The 22401-nt window shown below is 34.5% G+C and overlaps 2 protein-coding genes across 38 annotated transcripts in view; one reads left to right on the forward strand and one right to left on the reverse strand.

Annotated features, from left to right (window-relative positions):
- Nucleotides 1–14778, forward strand: part of FUBP1 (far upstream element binding protein 1) — a 34025-nt gene extending 19247 nt beyond the window's left edge. For 6 of the 30 annotated variants that reach the window (XM_082355280.1, XM_082355291.1, XM_082355283.1 and 3 more), the window contains 6 exons: nt 828–965; nt 2983–3057; nt 9339–9398; nt 9479–9624; nt 12258–12304; nt 14554–14778. In XM_082355280.1, coding sequence (XP_082211406.1) covers nt 828–965; nt 2983–3057; nt 9339–9398; nt 9479–9624; nt 12258–12304; nt 14554–14599 — 512 coding nt within the window. In that variant the 3' untranslated portion in view covers nt 14600–14778. Of the gene's footprint in view, nt 1–827; nt 966–2982; nt 3058–9338; nt 9399–9478; nt 9625–10007; nt 10402–11275; nt 12233–12257; nt 12305–13210 lie in introns of those variants that run through there. The other 24 variants (XM_082355281.1, XM_082355282.1, XM_082355292.1 and 21 more) reach the window with 14 other exon arrangements.
- Nucleotides 14779–14814: 36 nt separating this feature from the next.
- NEXN (nexilin F-actin binding protein) overlaps nt 14815–22401 on the reverse strand; it is a 53479-nt gene continuing 45892 nt past the window's right edge. For all 8 annotated transcript variants that reach the window (XM_082355163.1, XM_082355165.1, XM_082355161.1 and 5 more), the window contains 4 exons: nt 21826–22047; nt 16506–16691; nt 15889–16246; nt 14815–15789 (listed from right to left, as the gene is read on the reverse strand). In XM_082355163.1, the coding sequence (XP_082211289.1) occupies nt 15776–15789; nt 15889–16246; nt 16506–16691; nt 21826–22047 (780 nt within the window). In that variant the 3' untranslated portion in view covers nt 14815–15775. The remainder of the gene's footprint in view (nt 15790–15888; nt 16247–16505; nt 16692–21825; nt 22048–22401) is intronic.

The raw sequence follows: 22401 nt of genomic DNA on the forward strand, positions 1-22401 counted from the left end.
TGCATCAGTTGATTTTTATGAAGGATGAGTGAGGGACAGTCAAGTGCAAAGGAGGCATAACATGGTGAAATGCTCAAATATGAGCATGATGACTTTTGAAAAGTACAACCAATTTACTGTGGCCAGAACTTGAGTGATGGAAAAATATTGACAGCAGGGAGAGGAGGCTGGAAGGGAAAGTGTAAGCGAGGGTGTCCAAATATCTTGTTAAATATGTTGAATGATATTCTGTACCTAAAAGCTTTAATAGTCCCTGAAGGCTCCAGGAAATAAATGAAGAATTTCAAATAGGGCAGTGACATCAAGTTTATCTTTTAGGATAATCACTGAAATATGATGAGATGAAATATGGCGAATCTGTTTCTTTTTCCAAGGTTTTTAAGTTGTCTCTCCATTGAAAACAAGATAAGACAGTTCATAGTTGTAAAATAATTCTTTCTTGTACAGGTCAGTCCCTAGAATTCCTTTCCTTTAGTCATCTGCCACATAAAACTGTAGTGCTTGAGGCAAAACTGGTTTAGAAAAAGAAGGGCACAGGATGGTTTGAGACAAAGCATTGGATTTGGAACCAAAAGATCTTTCTTTGTATCCCAACTCTGCCAGTCACTAGTTTTCTAGGAACTAGTAAAGTTACTTAATCTCTGAGCCTAAGTTTTCTATAATAAAAGCTAATGATGACAGTAAAAATAATAAAAGAATTTGAGTGTCCACTTACTGTTTTTTAATGTCCAGTTAATTTGGGGGTCTATATATTTGCTAGAGAGGTGTGTGTGTGATTGATTGATTATGGACTTTAGATACAAATATAGAACTTGTGTTTATTCTAGCTAAAACAGGAACAGATCCAAATTCAGCAGCTTGGGCTGCTTATTATGCTCACTATTATCAACAACAAGCACAGCCACCGCCTGCAGCTCCTGCCGGTGCACCAACTACAACCCAAACCAATGGACAAGGTAACTATGGTAATTAAAGAATTTATTTTCTATGTGGAAGTGAAAACCTGTGTTTGGAATTATATATAAAGTACATTGGTGTATTACCCCCAAATTTATAATATTATTTAGTTACAGCTTCAGTAAGCAGGCTTTGCTTTTTAAAAACAAGTTACTTTGAAATAACTGCAAAATTTCATAAAAGTTGTAAGATACATTACCAAGAACATCCAGATAATCTAGCTCTTGATGTTTATCTTCCCCATTTGTTCCATTACCCTATCACATTTGTCCATATCCATTATCATTAGTCTTTTTCAGAACCATTAAGACCAGGGTGTAGACATAATGCCCCATTACCCTTAAATACTCCTTTCTGTATTTCTCCAAAAATAACCATCACACAGCACTCGTTAATCAATGTTGATACATCTTACTATCCCAAGGCACAGCCGTTACTGAGATTTCACCAATTGTTCCAACAGCTTCTCATCAATCAAGAATAATTCCTGTCTTTTTCTTTCAAAAGAGTACAGACCTTTTGTTTTGTGAGATGTTTATGGATCAACCTAGGTCCCTTCAACCTTTTCTTATGAAGATGAGGTCACGATCAGGGTTCCTGCTTACATTATGGCAAGAATACGTCAGAAATGAATGCTGCTCTCTTAGTGCATTACAGTAGGGGTCGTATATTGTGGACCTGTTTTATCCCCAGAGGTGGTAACCATGGTCACTCAGTCATGTTGATGTCTGCCAAGATTCTATACCATAAAATCACCATTTTTCTCTTTGAAATTAATACTGTCTGGAGAGTTATACTGAGATTATACCACTATTCTGTTCTTTTTATGGAGGGGGGGCAGGACAAACAGGATAATTCTATTCTCGTTTTTCCTTAAAATAAAGATACAGTAGAAGTTGTGCAGTTCAGTTTGATTAGATGTGATTTATAATCTTAACATTTTTTTTAAAACAACATGATAGCAGAAACAAAGAACTAGTACAAATTATAAAACTACTAGAGCAAAGAGAAAACTACCTTTCTGATCAAAACATATACCACAGCTAAACTTCCTTAGAAAACTTTCTAAGATTTCTAAGCTAAACGTTCGTAGGATTCTGTTCCTCATTGAAGGCCTTAGCCTTCATTGATAATAGCTGCCTGATTCAATTACAAATATGATGATAATTTCTCCTTCCGTCATTCATTCTGCATTTATTAGGTGGTATTTTACTATGGAAGAGGTTTCCTTTTTCTTTCTGTTTATTTCTTTATGTCAGTATGGATTCCTGTTTTATTCAGTAAGTTATATTTTTAACTTAACCAGGTTGTCCTAGATTTGGCCAGTCAGGAGTAGCTTCAAGATGGCTCCTGTATCCTTTTGACATGCCTGTCATTCTTTAAGCACTTCCCTACTTTCTTGCACAATAAGATGCTGATATTGTGCTTTTTGGGCTCCAGCCCTTGAATCAGCCATTTTTCCAATGATCCCTGATTTCTTTCAGTAGATGATGATATTTAGAAACTTAACAGTTGTGTTCATTGCTGCTGAGGTGTTACTGCTACTAGCTCCTTTCAGTGTACAGAGCTAGGATATGAATTTGCGTACATGCATACCTACATACATATAAAAAATACATAAATATCCATATGTGTATATATTTTTAAAACTATACATTTATATCACCTGCAATTCCATTCCAGGGTTTCAGAGTTCTTCTTTCTAGCTTTTCCCACTTTCCATGCTTATAAATGGTGAAAGACCTGATATCGTCAGTGTGTTTTATTTGACCAGTGAATTTACTTATATGCTCAGTGTAACTACTCTTCTAAATAAATAGACCATCTTCTCTGTACACTGTCTCTGTACTCCCGGAGTCCTGTGTCTTGGCACCAGCAAGGATGCCACTACCCCACAGCACTTCTCTCCTACCCTCATTCTCCATGACAGGCTGCTCCCAGCTCCTCTACACAGAAAACAAGGAAAGGGCCACAATTGCTTTTTAAAAACGTTAATCATAATTTTTTATGTTTTTCTTAAATAAGGAGATCAGCAGAATCCAGCTCCAGCTGGACAGGTTGATTATACCAAGGCTTGGGAAGAGTACTACAAGAAAATGGGTATGTTCTACATTTCTTTTTTTATACATTTTATTAAACTGAAACATTTAGTAAATATCACACTAAAAGGTTGAAGATTTTGATAAAAGGCATGTTTGGTCCATGTTTTTATTTCCTTGGACTTCTTTCATCCAATAACTTAAAATCTCGAGGTATAGAACTGTTGAACAAGAATGCATTCCAAAATCACTGAACTTTCAGACATATGGTCATTACAAATAATAATTGTTAAATTTGTGGTTAAGAAATCTTTTTATTTCTAATTGCATTTGTCAGCCATTTACTAATTGGAACTAAAAGTTTCCCCACTGGCACATAGGACATTGAATATTACCTATACTTTTGTCAAAGATAAGTTGCATGTCAGTAACCTAAATGGCACTGGTTAAATTATAGAGCACCAAGCAAAAATTGGTTGTGTGTGATATTATTTGTGCTGCAAAATAAACAGATAAGAAGTAACCTGCAGTGACAGAGGAGGTTAATTACTTAATTAACATTTGCATTATGAAAAAGGAAAAACAGTCACCTAGAAGGGCCGTTTTCATTCAATAAATGTAGAGCATATACTATATGCCAAGCATAGGAATAGATACTGGGAATGTGACTGTGGGCATAACACCTAGGAGCCCTGCCCTTCTGGTTATTGTATTCTAATGGAGAGTACAGTTGTCAAGTACTTCGCAAATATATTATTGCAAACTGCTGTGAAGGAAAACTGTACAGTTGTCCCCCACTTTTACATGGGGGATATGTTCCAAGTCCCCTCCCCCCCATGGATGCCTGAAAGTGCGGATAGTACTGAACCCTATATGTACTGTGCTTTTTACCTATACGTACATAACTATGATAAAGTTTATGAGTTAGGTACAGTAAGAGAGTAACAACATTAATAAATAGAACAATTATAACAGTATATTGAATGAAAGTTACATGAATGTGATCTCTCTCTCAATACCTTGTACAAATTTAATGCCTTTTCCATCTTAACTAAGCAGATAATCACTTACCGTAGCTGTAACGTGCATTTTGAGGTGGGACAGCAAAACTTGGATGAATTTCTTTTTCCTCTTCCACGGTTTCACAGAAGATTTGTTCTTACCATAGATCTTAGCGACCTCTGTCAACATACGATTTTTTTCTTTTCTCTTAAATGGAGAACTTTTAACCTTTTCACTTAAAGGAAAAGGCTTCTCTTTGTCATATCCAAATTGCCAGCATCACTATTCTTGCACTTCAGGGCCATTATTAAGTAAAATAAGGGTTACTCGGACACATAAGCACATAAGCAAGATGGCTGCTGAGTGACTAACTGGTGGGATATGCTAGACAAAGGGACAGTATGAGATTTCATCATGCTCCTCAGGATGGTGCACAATCTAAAACTTACGAATTGTTCATTTAATATTTTCAGGCCACGGTTGACCACAGGTCACTTCACTGCAGAAAGCAAAACCGTGGATGGGGTTCTTTCTGTTCACTGACACTTAGATGTGCATATTGGAAAACAGGTCACACAACTACAAAGCGGTGGAACCAGACTTGGAACTCTTAAGAGGGTCTAAGTCCCAAGCTTGTCTCCTGAATTTGCATTTTTCAGGAACCATTTCAAACCTGATGTTATACTTCCGGACAGACCGGGTTTTTTTCAGATGTTTATTCTTAGTCATTCAAAATTAACACACTTACACCATAACCAGTTGTCACAAACAGAAGCTAATAAGATAAACGTGCTCATTCTTCACTGATATAGAAAGTATAGGTGATAGTTTCGTCATGAGGTACAGTCTTCTTGTGATTCTCCACGTAAATTTCAGTGTTCTTTGCCAAAGAATGTTTGTCATTCTCCACAGAAAGAAAAATTTCCAGAATGGTTATTATATTAATCTTTGAATAAAAGTACATATACCTGATGATAAGGATGTTTTGCACAGCTGATCTCTGTTTTAAAAAAAGAAAAATAATTTTTACTGTTAGAATGACTTTCCAGAAGAGTCACGCTGCCTCTTACTCCTGAGGTTGTAACAAATTCATTAATTTATGTTTTTGTGACCCAGCTTATCTCAAGCAGGTCTACAACAGCTAAAATTCTGCAAAAAGAAACTTAAAAAACTTTAACCTCAAAATAGTATATTGTAATTAGGGTGATCACATAATTTATTTTCCAAATTGGGATACTTTTGAGAATAACTGGGAATACTATTAGTAATCATTCCTTAATGACATAGTGGTCATGACCTGTGGTCACTAGCTTTTATGAAGTAGCGTCACTTTTATTAAAGATTTGAGCATGTTGAGGTTAAAAATCATTAGGTCCAACTTGTATTTTCACAGTGGGTAGTATGCTTTATATGTTCCCTACATTATTATTAAAACTGGGTAAAAACAAAGGTCTATTGTTAGACTTAGGTTAATAAATTTGCTATTTAGCCTTTTTACACTTACCCAAAATGAGTATGTTGAATGTAATCTGCAAGGTCTAACCATTCAAATTTTTATTGTTAAGGGTAGACATTTCACCTTTCCTTTTTAAAAGTTTTTTGTTTTCTTCCTTTTCCCTGCTAACTACTATATAAAATTCTAATTTTAGAGATAATATGCTGGACTGTCTTGAGTCCTTTGTGGAGAAAGGTGGTATAGAAATAACTCATTAAATAACACCATGTTTGAAGATCCTCGTAACCCCCACCTTCTTTTCACTTGAATGTTTTTCTGTAGCAGCACAACGATAAGCTATTAATTTTATGAGCAAAGTGAACTGGTTGAGTGATTCCCCCTTACATGTAAATCTTAAATAATGTTAGGTTGTCAGGTCTTTAATGATAGCTACAAGGTCCATTTATTTTTCCTGTAGAAGTCTTTTTTTGTTTTTTGTTTTGTAAAGGATTGATTGCTTAACTACTTTGATTTCTTCTAGGTGCATTGCTTGTCCTTAAGATCTTTTTAGGATAACTACAAATAAGAAACCTTAAAGCATCAAACTAATCAGTTCAATCTTTTGATGTTTTTAAATGGAAGGGAAAGAAAGGGTTAATAAAATATCAGGGAGAGAGAAAGATCTTCATCTCTAAGTCAGACTCCCTTATTTGGAAAGATTGAGTTTTACTCTTCCAAGTGGCATAGGTAGGATTTCCTAGGACTCTGGATGTCCTGATTTCTTTTTTTTTTTTCTTTTTTGTGTATCTATTGCAGTTCTTGGGTTTGCTGTTCCCATGAGGGTTCCCCCCCCCCCCACACGCACACACACACTGTATTTTATTTTTACAAGAGATAAATAAACTGACACCAAGCATTGTAAATGGATGACCACAACAAGAGCAACAATGATTACGATTACCAAACACGAAACACACTCATACTATGTCATAGTATTGGCATTCATTCCAGTAAGGATGTCCTGATTTCTAATCCAGTGCCCTCGTCACCAAACTAGGGAGACTGTCTCAGCTTTTGAAGCCATTTCAGCCTTTTCTGTTAAGAACAGAAAATCCCCACTAACACTGTAGATTTGTCAGTTTGCTTATTAATAAATAAAAGTCTGTTGAAACAGATGAGTTTTTTAATTAGTTTTGTTTTCTGAAACAATTGTAAGTTACCTAGATTAGCATGAAGAGAACTTGAGAGAAATTCTTAAAGATGAGATTCTGGAGGGTTAAAGACGGAAACTTTAAGGAATTCATATCGCTGTCCTATAAGGAATGACAGCAGTCTGGATGTGGGTGCTTTTGAAGCTAGAATGAAAGGGAACTTTTGTAAAAAAGTTAACACCCTAAAGAGAAATAGGGTTTCAAAATAGAGACAGGCAGTTCCTATTTGGAGGAAAGTAAATGAAGGCATTTGGGGATAAGTTTGACTTGAGGCGGAGTCCCTTTTAATGTTAAGCACTGATATGGTGGACTCTGAACCCTTAGCATATGGTAGGTACCTAGCCTAAAAGAGCTGGGCGAGAGTGGTAATGGGAAAGATGCAGGTGTATGGAGAAATAACTGAGGGTGAAATCAAGCAAGGCTGTCTCTTGGGCTGTAATAGAATGTTACATGTGAACTCTAGGACAAGTCTTATCTCTTGAATGAAATGAAATTAAGACTTTATACATTGTAAAGTTACATGTAAATGTTAAGTATTGTTCTACTAAATTATCTCATATCAAAACAGTTTTTGAACTGAGGAGAAGAATAAAGGGAACAAGTTAAGGACATGCCTTTCCAAAGGGCAAGAGGCTAGGGGAAGAGCCAAAATATAAATAGATTCGATAGGAAGAGTTCTTTCCCTGCTTTCACCTGGGCGAAAAGAATGACATTTGCCCTTCACATAGGAGTGGAATGAGTTTTTCTATGGACGCTTTCAAGATTGGAATGTCAAATGTTGATGACTTACTTAACCAACTGTTTATTTTTCTTAGAGTCTAACATGTTTACTTTTAGCTTTCCACAGGGATATTTGAGTTTGGGATGGGGGTTGTTTTTCAGGGAACATTTGAGTTTGATGAATTTTCTTGAGATGTCTCCCTGATACTGTTATTTTTTTGCCTCTAAAATATGAGTATCTCTTAACAATGAGGTTTAGTTCCATTTGTAAACCTGAAGTGGAAATTGTTGCTGTCTTAAATAAGTTTGGCCTCAAGTCAGCAAGTTTTCATGTGTGCAGTTTGTAAGAAAATGTTGTATGGTTTTATTACTATTGATACCAAGATATTTGGCAGTTGTCTAAATACTGAAACTGGTTTTAGATTTACTTGAATTGTGTCTCCTCATAAAATCAAAATGTTAGACTCACTTCCTCTTTGAAAAGAGTGTGGAAAACAAAAGTGTGAGAATTTTGTTTACAGTATATATGGGATTTCTCTGTGCTGTTGCCCATATAAGTAGGGGGGAGTTTCTTGCATGTTTTAAGTTAGTCATAAATCTTAAATTTTTATTTACTCAGTTGCTTTTATTCTTTGACCAATTTGTGATGGTGAATAGACCACTTTCTAAAACTATAAAGTTGCCTTGTTGGCAACATCTAACAAACATAAAAACAGCTTTCTGCCAGTATTTTTTGTCTAGCTGTAATAATTTCATAAAGTCAAATGAATTACAAACTAAATAAAATTTTTTTCAAATAAAGGAGTTAAATAGGAAAACTCAGGTTCTCTTTCTCTCCAACTTTTGATTTCAAATTTTTTTATACCTTCAGAAAATTGGAAAAATAGTACAGCGAACACCCATGTTTATATTTCCTATCCAGATTGACCATTTTCAAAAAGTTTGCGACATGTACTTTGTATGTATACTTTTTTTGGTGCCTGAGCCATTTCAGAGTAAGTTGCCAACTGTTGCTCCAAATAAATTTTCAATAATATCAACATATTTAAGTTTCCCTGGTTGTCAGAAAAAATGTCTTTTGTAGCTGTTTGTGTGTTGGGGGGGGCTTGTTTTTATTTTGTTTTTTAAATCCAGAGACCATTCAAGGTTCATGCATCGCATTTGAGTATGTCTCTTTAGTCTCTTAATTCCAGAAAGTCACCTAGAAAAACGTGCTTGTGCAAGCTGTTGAGCTTTGTGTTTCATTGATTTTGCTTCTTAGAACCTCTTCAGTAGTGATTATTCTTTATGTCCTTCATCATGTTATTTTTAATAAAATTGTGTTGTAATTTGGACACAGCATATTAAAACTTTAAATGTCATATTAAAAGATATCTTGAAGATTAGTGTTCATACATGTAGTGTATAGGTTACTTATCAGGAAACAAAAATGTTGGCCAGATGTTAAAATAATGAAGTCTTTAAATAATAGCTTTTAAGTGGGTTTTTTCCCTCAAAAAATGTTCTTTTTCTTTTTCTCCATTGAAGATTTGCATTTTATTTAAAACTTGTAGTGTAACAAATCCAAATGGATAAGAAAACAAAAAAAGAATAGTGGTCCATCCATTCCTCCCAGCATCACCACTGGGGAACCGTGCACTGCTGTTCCAGACTGAATTTAGGACATTAATAGTTCATAAATTCTGTAATTGAATCGAGATTATGCCTAAATGTTTACCTATCTTAGTTAAAACTATGTGGATGGCTTTGTTTTTCATTAATAGTGATGCTCTGGAACTAAAAGTTACGATTAGTATAAGGCAAAAAGAAAATAAAATAGCATTTAGATTTTTTTTTTTAATTACAGAGTAGTTTTCTGACACTAATGAATATTTAAAATAAAACAAGAGCAATTCTGACCCTCTGCTTTTGTCTTTATAACCTGTACTTACAGTGGATATAATTTTGTATTAAAATTTAGGGGGTTTTTTTTAGGTCAACAAGGGCAGACACAAGATTATTCAAAGGCTTGGGAGGAATATTACAAGAAGCAAGGTATTGTTTTTATTAGAACTGAGATTCTTTGGGGCTTTTAATTGTGGTTACAGCAACAAAGTTGTTTTGTTTTCTCAAAGGTCAAGCAGTTCCTGCCCCTACTGGTGCTCCACCAGGTGGTCAGCCAGATTATAGTGCAGCCTGGGCTGAGTACTACAGACAACAAGCAGCCTACTATGCCCAGACAAGTCCCCAGGGAATGCCACAGCATCCTCCAGCACCTCAGGTATAATAAATTTGCTAATGTGTTGATTTCAACTCCAGTCTTGTTCTCTGCATGTTTACTGTTGTCTGGGATTATGTTTGCCTTTTAAATTTTTATCAGGCAAAGTATAACTAAATGAAGTACTGTGGTATATTGTTTGGGTTTTTTTGTTTGTTTGTTTGTTTTTTACAATGCTTTCTGGCATCTGAGTGCTAGATATCTCTATAATGCCTTTGATTTTAAAAATAAATTTTTTTCCCCCAGGGATTTGCAAATCATGCAAGAAGCCACCACCATTTATATTAACCAGTTTTTCTTTCTTAAAGGATTCACTCCTGAGTTAGCTCCATTTAAAGGATTTTCTTTAACTTTTTGTGTATTTCTTATGTATCTCTTCTGCACAGGGCCAATAATAAGAAGTGGACAATACAGTATTTGCTTCATTGTGTGGGGGAAAAAAACCTTTGTTAAATATATGGATGCAGACGGCTTGATGAAGATCTTAATTTTGTTTTTGGTTTAAAATAGTGTTTTTTCTTTCTTTCTTTCTTTCTTTTTTTTCTTTTTTTTTTGAAAATGTACAAAATATCTATCACTACTGATAGGAGGTTAATATTTCTGTGTAGAAATGAAAATTGGTTTGTTTTTAGTATTTAGTGTAGATGTACACATTCCAGCAAATGTATTTGCAACTATTATGTGGTCGATGCTTTGTGATATAAATGTACTTTTTTCAATGTATACTTTCACTTTTAAAATGCCTGTTTTGTGCTTTACAATAAATGATATGAAACCTCCTGTGTCGGTAAGTTGGATATGTGGGTATTTAAAGGATTCATAATTTCTTAGCAATGATAAATTAAGATACATATACACAAATATATAAGCTTTCCCCATGAAATATTAATTTGAGTTTTTAAACACTGGCATGTTTCTTTCCCCCTTGCAGTATAGTAGTAGATTGGAGGATCTTTTCCATTTATTGTATTTGGCTGTTTCAGCACAAGTAATCCTGATATCTTCATTTTTTTCCCCTTCTGTTTGATTAAAAACTGCATGTGTGTACAGTGATCTTTTGGCATACTTCCATTGCATTAACAGTGAAATTTCCTTTTATACATGACCACTGTTTCAGACCTGTACTGCTGCTATAACAGTTAACCTTTCTGTTTTTAATTTGATAATTACTTGATTTCCAAGACTGTTTCAGCATAACTAATTTTAAACAGTTTTCGGATAGTGAATATGAGTAGTCTATAATAAGAACAGTTTTTTCATGTAAAACAGCTCTTGCAAATGTATACAATATTAGAGTGTTTCTTTCTAAATTTAGGGTAGAAAAAGTAGTATGCAAAAAGTATAGCTACAGTGCATCTGCCATTGAAACATTATTGGGGTATGAAAATGTTCAAGCTTTTTTTTTCTTTTTTTCTTTTTTTTTCTTTTTGCAGTATAGATAAGCTTTGTTTTGTAAATGCACAAGTCCAATCATTGAATCAACTTAATTTTTTTATGTACTTGAAATCATTTTATTACTCTATAACACTCATGCTGAAGTTCTGATATTTTGTTGAAATCCATTGTTTTACTCTTTGCATATTTGTTGGCTCTTTGCATATTAATATATTAGACTACATGCAAATACAGTCTGTCTTGCCGTTGTCTGTTGAAGTGCAGGTTTGATCCAGCCAGTATAGAACTAGCTCTGTAGGGGTGAGGAGGACTGTGCTGTGTATCATCCTTGATTGTGTTCCTTCAAGGAGCATTGCACTGTAAGTACATCAGAATGACAAATTGATGAACTGCAACAGTATCTTTTTGTCAATGTTCCACATAATGCAAATGCCATACTTTGTGTGAATATTATGTTGGAATACAGTGCTTATATCTTGGAAAACCATAACTGCTTCTTAATTTAACATAGAGTAATTCATAGGTCTGTATTTTTTTTTAAAGTGAGCTTAATGGGTAAGTATTTTTGATATGCTTTAGCTATAGCTAAAGAAAACTGATCATTAACAAAGTTGAATAGTATTACTCATTGGTGCTCCTAAAATATATTGTTTTTCAGTGTAAAACATGCATATCTTATATATTAATATGAAAGACTTGAAATGTATCAGACAGTGGTTTTCAGTTTGCAAATATTAAGCAATGTAGTGGTTTTAACACCATTTCCTAAATATATAGACTAGTTCTTTCATTGGTGGGGGAGCACCATTTGCTGTTCTGAATATACTATAAAGAAAGATGTGCAAGGACATAAATGTTGAGATTACTTATAGGGTAGAGAAATAGCAGTACAGTTCATTGTAGATGTTTTGAAATGTTTTTTGACTGTTTTATAGAACCTAGAGTGACTTCCCTTACCCTTATTTAGATATGGATATGTAGTTCTAGCTTCAAGTTTAATAGTTAAGGAGTTATCTGTTATCTTTAAGAGTAGGGTATTGATGTGAACAGTTTCAGTATTTTGCATGATACTGTTTTATAGATGAACTTTTAGGAAAGTGGTACATTTATTAATTAAACTGAAGAGATAGTTCAGTTGGATTCAATATCATAACTCACAAATTGGAGGCTGTTGATTTTGATTCATTTAAGGTTTAAAATCTTTATTAATTGCAAACAGTGCAATTATTTATACTTCACAGTGCCTTCCCAGACCTTCCACCTTAGGTTCTGCTGCAAAAAGCAACAGGTAAGCACAACCTAAGGACATATATAAATAAATATTTCAGTACATTAATGTTGTCCCTGTGAGGTTTTTGTGGTTGTGTATTCAAAAGCAATCTGCTACTGCTTCCCCAAAGTGTATTTTGTTATTTATGCTACCATTTCAGTGGAAAGTCTTTAAGTTGTTCAAACAACTGTTTACATTTCTGGGTAATGTTTTTTATTTTAATTTTTTAAATTAAAACGGGAGAAAATGATGAGTAGATTGCTGCTGTAATTAAACTACATCCGAACTTTTCCCAAATATAGAAGAATTGTTAAAATTTTAAAAAGGACAATTACATAGTTTTCAAGATTTAGGAAGTCATTTGGTCAGAAACTTCAACAGCCTTCACAATCTGTTTATGATTGACAAGACATTTTCTTTGCCCTCCAAAGCTATGGAGTCTTTATTTTTTTTCTTATTCTTGAACTGTAGTAATTCAGTAAGGACATTATGGGTCAAGAATTTCATTATGACTTTTTTTTTAGACAATTCAGTTTTCATAAATTTTTTATATACACTGAAAAAAGGAAAAAATTATAAGAAATACTGGCAGTATGTTTTGGTAAAGGCATGTGCATCAGTGAAATGTTAACTGTATAGCAAATAACCTTTCATAATCTGTATAGCAACCAATATTTTTCTGGTTTATAATACTTTAATAACTGACACTGCATTTATTTTATTTTTTGCCAGTTTAAAATGTTTGTGTGTTCTTATAGATGATTTTAACTGGTACATATTTTGAGTTAAGATGAATGTATTAAAGCAGCATCATACCAGTTTTGTTTATTCGATTTCTAAAATGTGCTGATCCTTTTAAAACTCCTGCTTATCTTTGCAACAAAGAAAAATATTCAAAAATACTGCCTTCATTTTCACACACAGTGCTGAAGATGCTGCAAGCACCAAATCATAGCTCATAAAATCAGGTCCTGAGATAGTTACCCATAAGAGGAATCCTTTGAGTGTATGCCATTGGTGAGCCGATGAGCATGGACCATAGAAGGGCTCAATGTAGAAGGTAAAATTGGCAAATCATAATTGAGAAAAATGAAATGTTTTCCCATACATAATATATGGTATAGGGTGTAATGTACCTGCTTTGATCACTTTTCATTTTAAAGTGCTATTCACTTGATCTTAAATGTTCCATGAACTGTTAAATTTTGAAAGTTATGTAGTTATTGCACCACATTTATGTGTGTGTATGTGTGTTTTAATAGTCAATGATAGGTATGTTAAGATTGATAATATTAAGGAGCTCTTTGAACCTTAAGAGCCTGTCAAGTTTTGGTTAGTTGTAGTTTGCATTTTTATAAAAGAAAATACATATGAATGCTAATAGATATTGGGGCATTGTTTCTATCTCATGAGAATTTTTTTTTATTATCATAAGCCTTCACTGATACTGCAAGCATTTTTTAAATGGCGCTAATCTTAACCTTGAAATAAATGGAAAGCAGAAAAGGTGAGCCAGTTGATTTGAATGCAATGGATGTTAGGAGTGGTAGAAAGAATGTTTAGCTTGAAATTGATTTATTTTATTTAGCACTTAAACTTGACAATGTGTTTTTGTTTTTAAGATTTCTTAGTGTGGTGGTACTTAGAATTCTTATGGTTTGATGTCTCTTTTAGAAATGGGAAGTATACTTTTATTTTTAATTAATGAAAATGGTTTTAATACTAAAACTAGTGGTTTAATACTAGTTGTTTATGAGCATTGTAAAATACATCCTTAGACAGATACCTTAGTAGTTAATTTACAGGAGTGGGTTTGGATAGGAGTAAACAGAGTACCTTAAGAGGGAAATAGAAATGTATTCAAAGTGGTAACATTTGTTTGAATACTCTGCCAGGAGAACCACTTCTACCTGCAAAGTTATGTTGTCTAGAATAAGGTTGTAGAAATTACTAATTAATGAAGATGTCTTTATTTTCTGAAAATTCTGCCTCACTTTAAAATGTATTTTAACAATACCTAGTTAAAGATAATTTTGACTCTGAAAATAACCTTATTTTTTGTTTAGTCACTTGAGTTTTCTTGCCACAGTGTAAACTTTTGAGGGATTTTTTTTAATTGGTGCTTTTAAGAAAGCAAATAAGTCCCAGGATTTTATTTTCTTCAGTGATACCCCTATAGAAACTCTTAAATGTATTTGCACATATATATATATTTTTTCTTATGCATGCTCAATGCATTTTCGTCCTGAGAAAAGTGTTCTCTACAGAAACTACCCGTGTAAAAAGAAGATTGGCTTAAAATGGCTACTGTGATGGGAACAGTGTCTTAGGGAGATGCAGCTTGGACTTGAGGTAAATTGAATACTTTACAAACTGTGGTTTAGAGTTTGCTTTAATACCATTGTATGTAAAAGGGTACATGATTGCTGTGATTTTGTATTGATTATGGTTTCCTCAATAAAAAAATAAATGTACATTGGTGAATATTATAAGGGAATGTTTGTCTCTTTTCTAAAATACTGAAAGACTTTTTTTTAAATACAGAAGTGACTTTATTATGGGTTTACATTGTAAAATAAAATTGTCTTCCAGACAGTTAAAATATAAAACAACTTGATTAGTACATGGTTGCTAATTATTTACAAACTCACTTTAAAAACTCAAAATTGAAGATTGTGCCATTTTTCCCTAAATCTAATTCTAGATCTTGAAATCTTTGATTGTGTTGAAATTGTTTTCTCCTGCATGAACTATTAATACAAAGTTTTCTCATTAAAATATAATTTGTTCAGACAAGGTCACAACATAAATTTGCTTTATAAGCTTGAATATATATCACACACATTTGAAAAGTATGTTTGATATTCTCAACACTCAGAACTCTGTATTAGGCAGTGGTTTCCATCAGATTTACTCTGGCAATTGTTTCTTAAAAGTCTTTAATTTTTTTGTTTTCTCCACACAGAGGGAGAAATGACACCCCTACCCCCTCATATCTCTGCTTCAGAAAGACTCTGAAACTACAACAACCAAAATGATAAACTACTGAGGAAAAAAACCCACTCAAATTGATAGGTTCCAAATTCCTTAACTCAGCTATTTCAGACTAATTTTAGGTGTGAATAGCTCATAAGTGGTATTCTTTCATGCAAAATATGTCCGATTTATGATTTTTTAAAACATAATTGCTATAAACATGGGAAATACACAGCCTTTGTATAGGTTCTGCTAGAAATAATTAAGTAAATTTCCCACTTGGCCTTATTAAATTACACATTAATGTATACTGGGTAATGTGAATCTGGTGCTCATTTGAAAAGGAAGGAGGTACTTTTCAGACGAGCTTGTGTTGTGAAGACTGTTGGGGAAAGGAATGAGAAGTCAGCATAGTGGCACTTCCAGTTTCCTTTTCTGGCCCCGCCACAGAAAGGATTGATGCAGTAAGAAAGTCGGAGAGAGAGGGTGTGTTCCAGGGAGAGGGAAGGGGACCTAGTAGTCGTCAGCTAAAAAAGAGAGAAGAAAAGTAATTTTTTTTTTTTTTAAAGGAAAACATTTTTAAATAGAATAAAAAGTTCTAGATTCAAAGAGTGATTAATTCTTACTTTCAATGGTAAGAATGCAGGTACTAGCTGCAGAGCCTTTGTTGTTCACTGCTTTACACATATACTCTCCTTCATCTTCTGGGAAGGTTTCTGGTAAATAAAGACAGTAAGTTTCTCCTCTTTCAATATATTGATAGTCTTCTCCATCCTGCAATATTTCTCCTTCAAACCACCATGTAATTTCTGGTTTGGGTTCTCCTGTTACTTTAACAGTAAATCTAACTGGCTCACTGTCTACAACCGATGTGTTTTTTAGAGGCTTCTTAAACCACGGAGCTCCTGATCTGGTTTGCTCTTCATCTTCAATGGTGGAGCCATTCATGTTGCTACCCTCTTCTTCTTCCTCCTCTTCTCTTTTCTATAATAAAATAAGTGCATTCAAGTTGGCATTTATACTATAGTACTATTTTCAGGACAGTGGTTTAGTAATAGAATTTGGAGGTAAATATATTTTTCCCCCCAAGTAAAGAACATGTAAGTATGCTTACTACAAAGTATTTTATAAAACATTTCAGTTACTTGAAAACTATTAAAATGTTTTTTTAATACCTCCTCATAAAACTTCATTGTTTCTAAAAGGTCATCTTTGGAAAATAAAGGAAATGTAAGCCTGGTACCTTTTGTAGTGCTGCATCAATTTCCTTTTGTTCAAACTGCATGCGTAATAACTTTTGCTCTTCAATTCTTCTTTGTTCTTCTTCTTCTCTTGCCTTAGCCATTCGTTCAAATCTAGCTTTCATATTCACTTTATGAGTAAATGGAGCCTCACTTTTTTTTGCAGGCTTGATATCAACATCTTCTTCCTTTACAAAAATGGGCCAAGAATAAGAATTGTTTTCTAAAAACCAACAAGAACTGAGATGTTAATAGTTCTGAAGATGTCTAGGCACAAAATAATTAACATGTTTGGTTATGCCTATTTGCCACACTGCAGACATGGAGATTTTCACTATGCCCCAATTTGGGAAAGATGAAAGTTTCATTTTTGAACTATTTTCTTAACTATTGGAATCCTTTTCTCCCAGTGTAAAGATCATACATTATCTCTGGAGTCCTGGTGTATTTATTTGCCCAACCTAATCTCAGTGCTTGTTGATACTGAGTAACAGAAAAGGGTGAGGATATGATACATTGTTAACAATTATTAAAATACTTCCTTCTGGTAAGAGTCTCCGTATCACTCTTCACCCTACTACATAATACAGAAATGTAATTTCTGTTATTTCCCACTTCATGATTTCCTTCCTCACTCTTCTTTGTTAATAACTGAGATGAATTCCATTCAACAAATAATTTATTGATGAGCAGTGGCAAAGAATGTTTGCAGGTAGAATAAACAGGAAGACAGCTATTGAAAGAGGCAATGGCTGGAACTTGGGGAAATCGTTGAGGTGAAGTATGGTTCTGAGTCAGTCTGTTTAGGGGTGAGAGCTGGAAGCCATGAAAATAAGGGGGTAATTTAAGAGCAGAATTTAAACTGTCAAATAGTGTGAGTCTGTAAAACCAGTTTGGTGATGATGAGGTCACTCACTGGCCTTTTGAGAGCAGTTTTAGTAGAGCGGGGTCTTATGGGTATAGTTAATCCATGGTTTCAAAAGTACTTTAGTTGTAGTCGACTCTTGGTTTCTAAACTGCTTAGACTCTTGTGGGTCTATCTGGAAATCCCACCATTTATATTTCACTGTACTATGAGGAAATTGCTTCCAGGTACCATGTGCAACCAATAAAGGAAATTTTGAAACAAGCTGTAAAATAACTGCCTGTATAAGAAAAATCTTGGTTCATCAATCTTGGTTTACATTAGTTTGAGGTGTTGCACTGCAGCTCCAATGAATGTAGAAGGAGGAGTTAAAAGTAAGTTGGATAGTTTTTCTGGTTCTCCTGAATCAAATTTTTATTTGTTACTGGAAAGTGCCAGAACATCAGACACAACCAGAGACCTAATGGGTAAATTCTATTGTTAACGCCATTATTTAACCTTCAGTGGATAAACATAAAGCCTGACTACCATTATTGTTAATAAACAGTGTTGATATGATTGTTTATTATTATATTTAAAGGATAGGGTAAAAAGTACATGTTAAACAATGGTTTGCTTAACAAGCAAAGTATTAAACTGCAGTTAATCTCAGCAGGCTTTTCTGAGACTTACATGGAAAGAAAAATGGACCTCTTTGTTCAGACTTAAACAGTTAATGTTATTCTTTGCTTACAAAATAAATCCTTAAGATAGGATATTCCAGCAGGTACAATAACTGCTATTCTGACTGAATCCCTCCTGGTTAATAACTTGCCTTCTGGATTTTTGGATAAAGTTTGTGTAAATTCATAACTGTTACTCATTTAGTTACCTCAAACCTGCCTTTAGAAAATAATCATTAAAAGGATTCATCATAAGTTAACTGGGAGAACAGTCTTGAACAGTCATGAACAGTCTTTCAGTTATTGAGTACAGTTGCCTTTTCTTGAATCCCTGAAAAGCCAGGTTAAAAGTGTTTCCAGGAAATGAATCTACTAAGAGAGTCACGTTATAAGTGGAATGATCTTTGTTCTCTAGGTGCATTCTTAGCAGGGCATTGATACTCCCAGCACGTGGATATTACAGGCAACCCAAATAGGCAATGAATTTGGGATAAAAACGCAAGAAATGGTTTTGGAGTGCACCTTATTGTAAAATCTAACTAGAATGTCAAACACACTAAGGCAATTAAGTGGTTTACCTACCAAATGTTGGTACAGGTTAAGGGCTACAGGAGCTGGGATGGAATTCTTAGATTAGGTAAGGTTACATGAATGAGTTAGGCCTTGAAAGGTGTCTGGAACATAAAGAGAAGGCATTTTCTAAAAGAGGAAAACAAATATATGATCAGATGGGAGGGGAAGATCCTACTCTGGAAGTTGATTATACTCTGCCAAAACTATGCGAACACAGGATCTCAGTGACCCTTAATCTAGAGGGATATGATAGGAGGAATGTCAGATTCTTCACAGGAAACTCAATTTAGGACATCCTCATGGATTACAGAAGATCAGCCAGGTCCTAATCTCATATCCTTTTATACAAGAGTCAGTAATAGCATTAAAACAAGAAGCCACCTACCTCATTTATTTTACCTACAAATTTTATAGGACTAGGTATCACTGCTCTGAGGTTTCACTACCTTTAAAAAAAAAAAAAAAGAAGCACATGCATGCTTATTTAAATGCTTTACCTTCTGTGATTTGTCTCTAAAGAACTGATCTTGTGGGCCATCCATCCATTTAATGTTGGTGTTCTTCAGGGGTTTATCATTCACCTTCCAACTATTAACTCTCAAGATGGCTTTATATACATCTATACTTTGAAACAGTCTGTAGCTCCTGCCTCTTCTCTGAGCCCAGTACCTCTGTTTCAGACTGCCATTACCTTTCCAAATATAGCTCAAACTTCACAGGTCCAAAACAGTTTATTCACCCCTCCCTCCTCTCCTGACCTTCTGAATTCTCTGTAGCATCTTCTAGTTTCCCTGGTAATCTTGAAGTAATGTTAAGCTTCTCAGCAACCACCTGCCTGTAACTCAGTTTTGTTAAAGTTGGGTCAGTTTTTCTCCCTTGCCCCCAACTTCATGATCATCTTCCAGTTTATCCTCCATGATCCCAGGATTCTGTAAACAAGCCTTTTATTACTCTGTCTTAAAACTGATTATTTGGGCTTCCCTGGTGGCGCGGTGGTTAAGAATCCGCCTGCCAATGCAGGGAACACGGGTTTGAGCCCTGGTCCGGGAAGTTCCCACATGCCGCGGAGCAACTAAGCCCATGTGCCACGACTACTGAGCCTGCTCTCTAGAGCCCACGAGCCACAACAACTGAGCACGCGTGCCACGAAGACCGTGCTCTGCAACAAGACAAGCCACCGCAATAAGAAGCCCACGCACTGCAACGAAGAGTAGCTCCCACTCGCCGCAACTAGAGAAAGCCCGCGCGCAGCAACAAAGACCCAATGCAGCCAAAAAAAAACCTGATTATTAACATTGTTCCCGGATTATAGTGCCCACAAGGTTAAAAAGGCCCTTCAGCTAGCTGCAACCTAGTTTTAAAACTTTTTATCCTATCGCCTATTACTATATGAACCTTTCCTTTGAACCACTCTGCCAGATAAAGTTTTACAACCTTCGTGTTGACTCACATTGTCCATCCAATCTGGAATGCTTTCCCTCTTTAACTGAAACTTCTATTCAACCTTCACATTCCGCTAAAATGTCATCTTCTCAGCCCTGTTAAACATCTAGGAATACTGATTACATACTACTTGATCCCGTAACACTAAATACATAACTATATTAGCACTTAATGACAATTTTAATTGTTTTCATACATCTCATTAGGCTGGATTTCTTGAAGGCATATTATATTCACATTTATGTACCCAAAACTTAACATGGGGCCCAACATAGAAGATATTAAAAATAGCAATGGCATTAGTTTTTAGCTGTGACAAAATGGTTTATAACCCAGTCCCTAAGTCCTTATGTTTTTGTGTATGTTGCACTAAGTTCAGATGCATATCAATTTAATTGATATCTGGATGTTCTACAGCATCTCCATTTGTCTAGCTTGTGACTTCTCTGCCTACCAAACTCCTATGTTCCCCTATTACCTAGTATACCCAGTCACTTTGATTCCTCTCCACCACCATTCCCAAGCTAAGTCTTGCCAATTTTGTATCCTACATACTTATCAGTCGTCTCCATTCCAGTTCTAGTTCAAATCCTCATGTTTTCTCTGACCACCCTGTACAAAATTGTACCACATACTCTATAGTCTTTTACCCTGCTTTGTTAATCTCCATAGCTTTTATTTACTACCCAATCATTGTTTTCCATCCCCTGTCTCCTGCCCCACACCTGTTAGATTCTAAACACCATATGAGCAAGGACTGCAGGTTTATTCACCAATGTAGTCCCAGTGTCAGAACAGTCCCCAGAACATAGTAGGCTTTCAAATAATTTTTTAATGCATAAATCTAAAGCCATCTTTAGCTTCAGCATGATCTTGCGATAAAGATGCCTATTTGATAATGTCATTCCATGTTTTAAAAATCCCTTCATTGCACCCCAATAAAACAAAGTTCCTTAACATGGCATCTAAGATGGGTCATCTTGCCTGTGCTTGGGTCTTCATCATCTTTTGCTGTGCTTGCACTCTACTTGTCTCAATAATAATGAATGGCTTATAGTCCTGGAATTTGCCCAGAGTTTCATCATTCTTTTTATTCACCAATCTCCTCTGAAGGCCCTCCCAAATTCCCATACCTGTTTTAGAGTTAAATATATGATGAAAATCAATTTTTAGAAGAATATATGTTAAATATAACATAAAATGGTAATTTTGACAGAATAAGTTTTCCAGATCTTATTTAAACCAATATTCATAATCATGGAACTAGTCCTTAAGCTGGAAGGGACATTATAGGTCATCTAGTGAGTGCCTCCTTACTTTACATATGGAGGTACTTCAAATTCATGTCACCTGAATTCTGATTTAGGCTCTGCCACTGAATGATTGGCATGACTTTGAACATATCATATAGGCTTTGTTGGCCTCATCTTTTAAGAAAGTAGGTATGAATCATCTCTGGAGTTTAATATACATGGGTTCTACTGATTCCAAGTAGAACTTGTGCCAATAAATATTTCTGAGCTATTTTTGCTAAAGTGAACCATTTGATGTTCACTGTAGGCTTTAATTCTTAATAAAAGTCATTTTGGAACAATGCTAGAGTAGGGAAATCTTTCAAAGTCTCTTAAGATCTTAATGTGCTTTTGCTATTTAGTTCCCAGATTATTATATACCCTGAGGGTTAACTGTAAATTCCAACACTTATTTCAAAGTCAATGTTATTTCTGTTAAGTTCATCATCATGACTGAACTATTACTGTTAAATATAAAACAGTATACCTCATGGAAGTTTTCTGCTTCTCGCTCTTTAATTTCAAGGTCAATTGCTCTTCTTCTTGCTCGTTCTTCTTCTATCTTTTTCTGTATTTGTTTTTCAGACAATTGTCCAATTTTTTCAAACTTGCTTTTCAGATTTTTAGCTTGAATAGAGCCACTCCTTTTCAATTTGATTAATTCTTCATATTCCCTGCTCAGTTCAAAGGTTTCATTTTCTTCTTCTTCCTTCAAAAAAATTAAGATTTTTACACATTAAATACCAGAAAATTAGTTTGTACAATAAACCATCCAGAAAGTTCACTATTTCTTATTTGAAGCCAAAACTAAATGTTAAATAACTTCCTCCCTAAACACAGTACCTAAATTTACTAATTAGAAGTAGTGCTACAAATTTAAGACTGTAGATAACATCTTATTTCATTTAAAATACTATTTAATTAGGGACTATGGCTCAAAACCTCATTAACATTCCATTATAACCTGCTAAAAGTAAAATATGTATGTCAAGATTAGCTTTTACTAGGAATTGTAGGAAGACCTTTGTTTAGGGGAAGGTAAAGAAAATTCAAAAAATACTGG

The sequence above is a fragment of the Balaenoptera borealis genome (genome assembly GCF_965194805.1).
Source record: "Balaenoptera borealis genome assembly, chromosome: 1".
In the NCBI taxonomy this organism is placed as follows: Eukaryota; Metazoa; Chordata; class Mammalia; order Artiodactyla; family Balaenopteridae; genus Balaenoptera; species Balaenoptera borealis.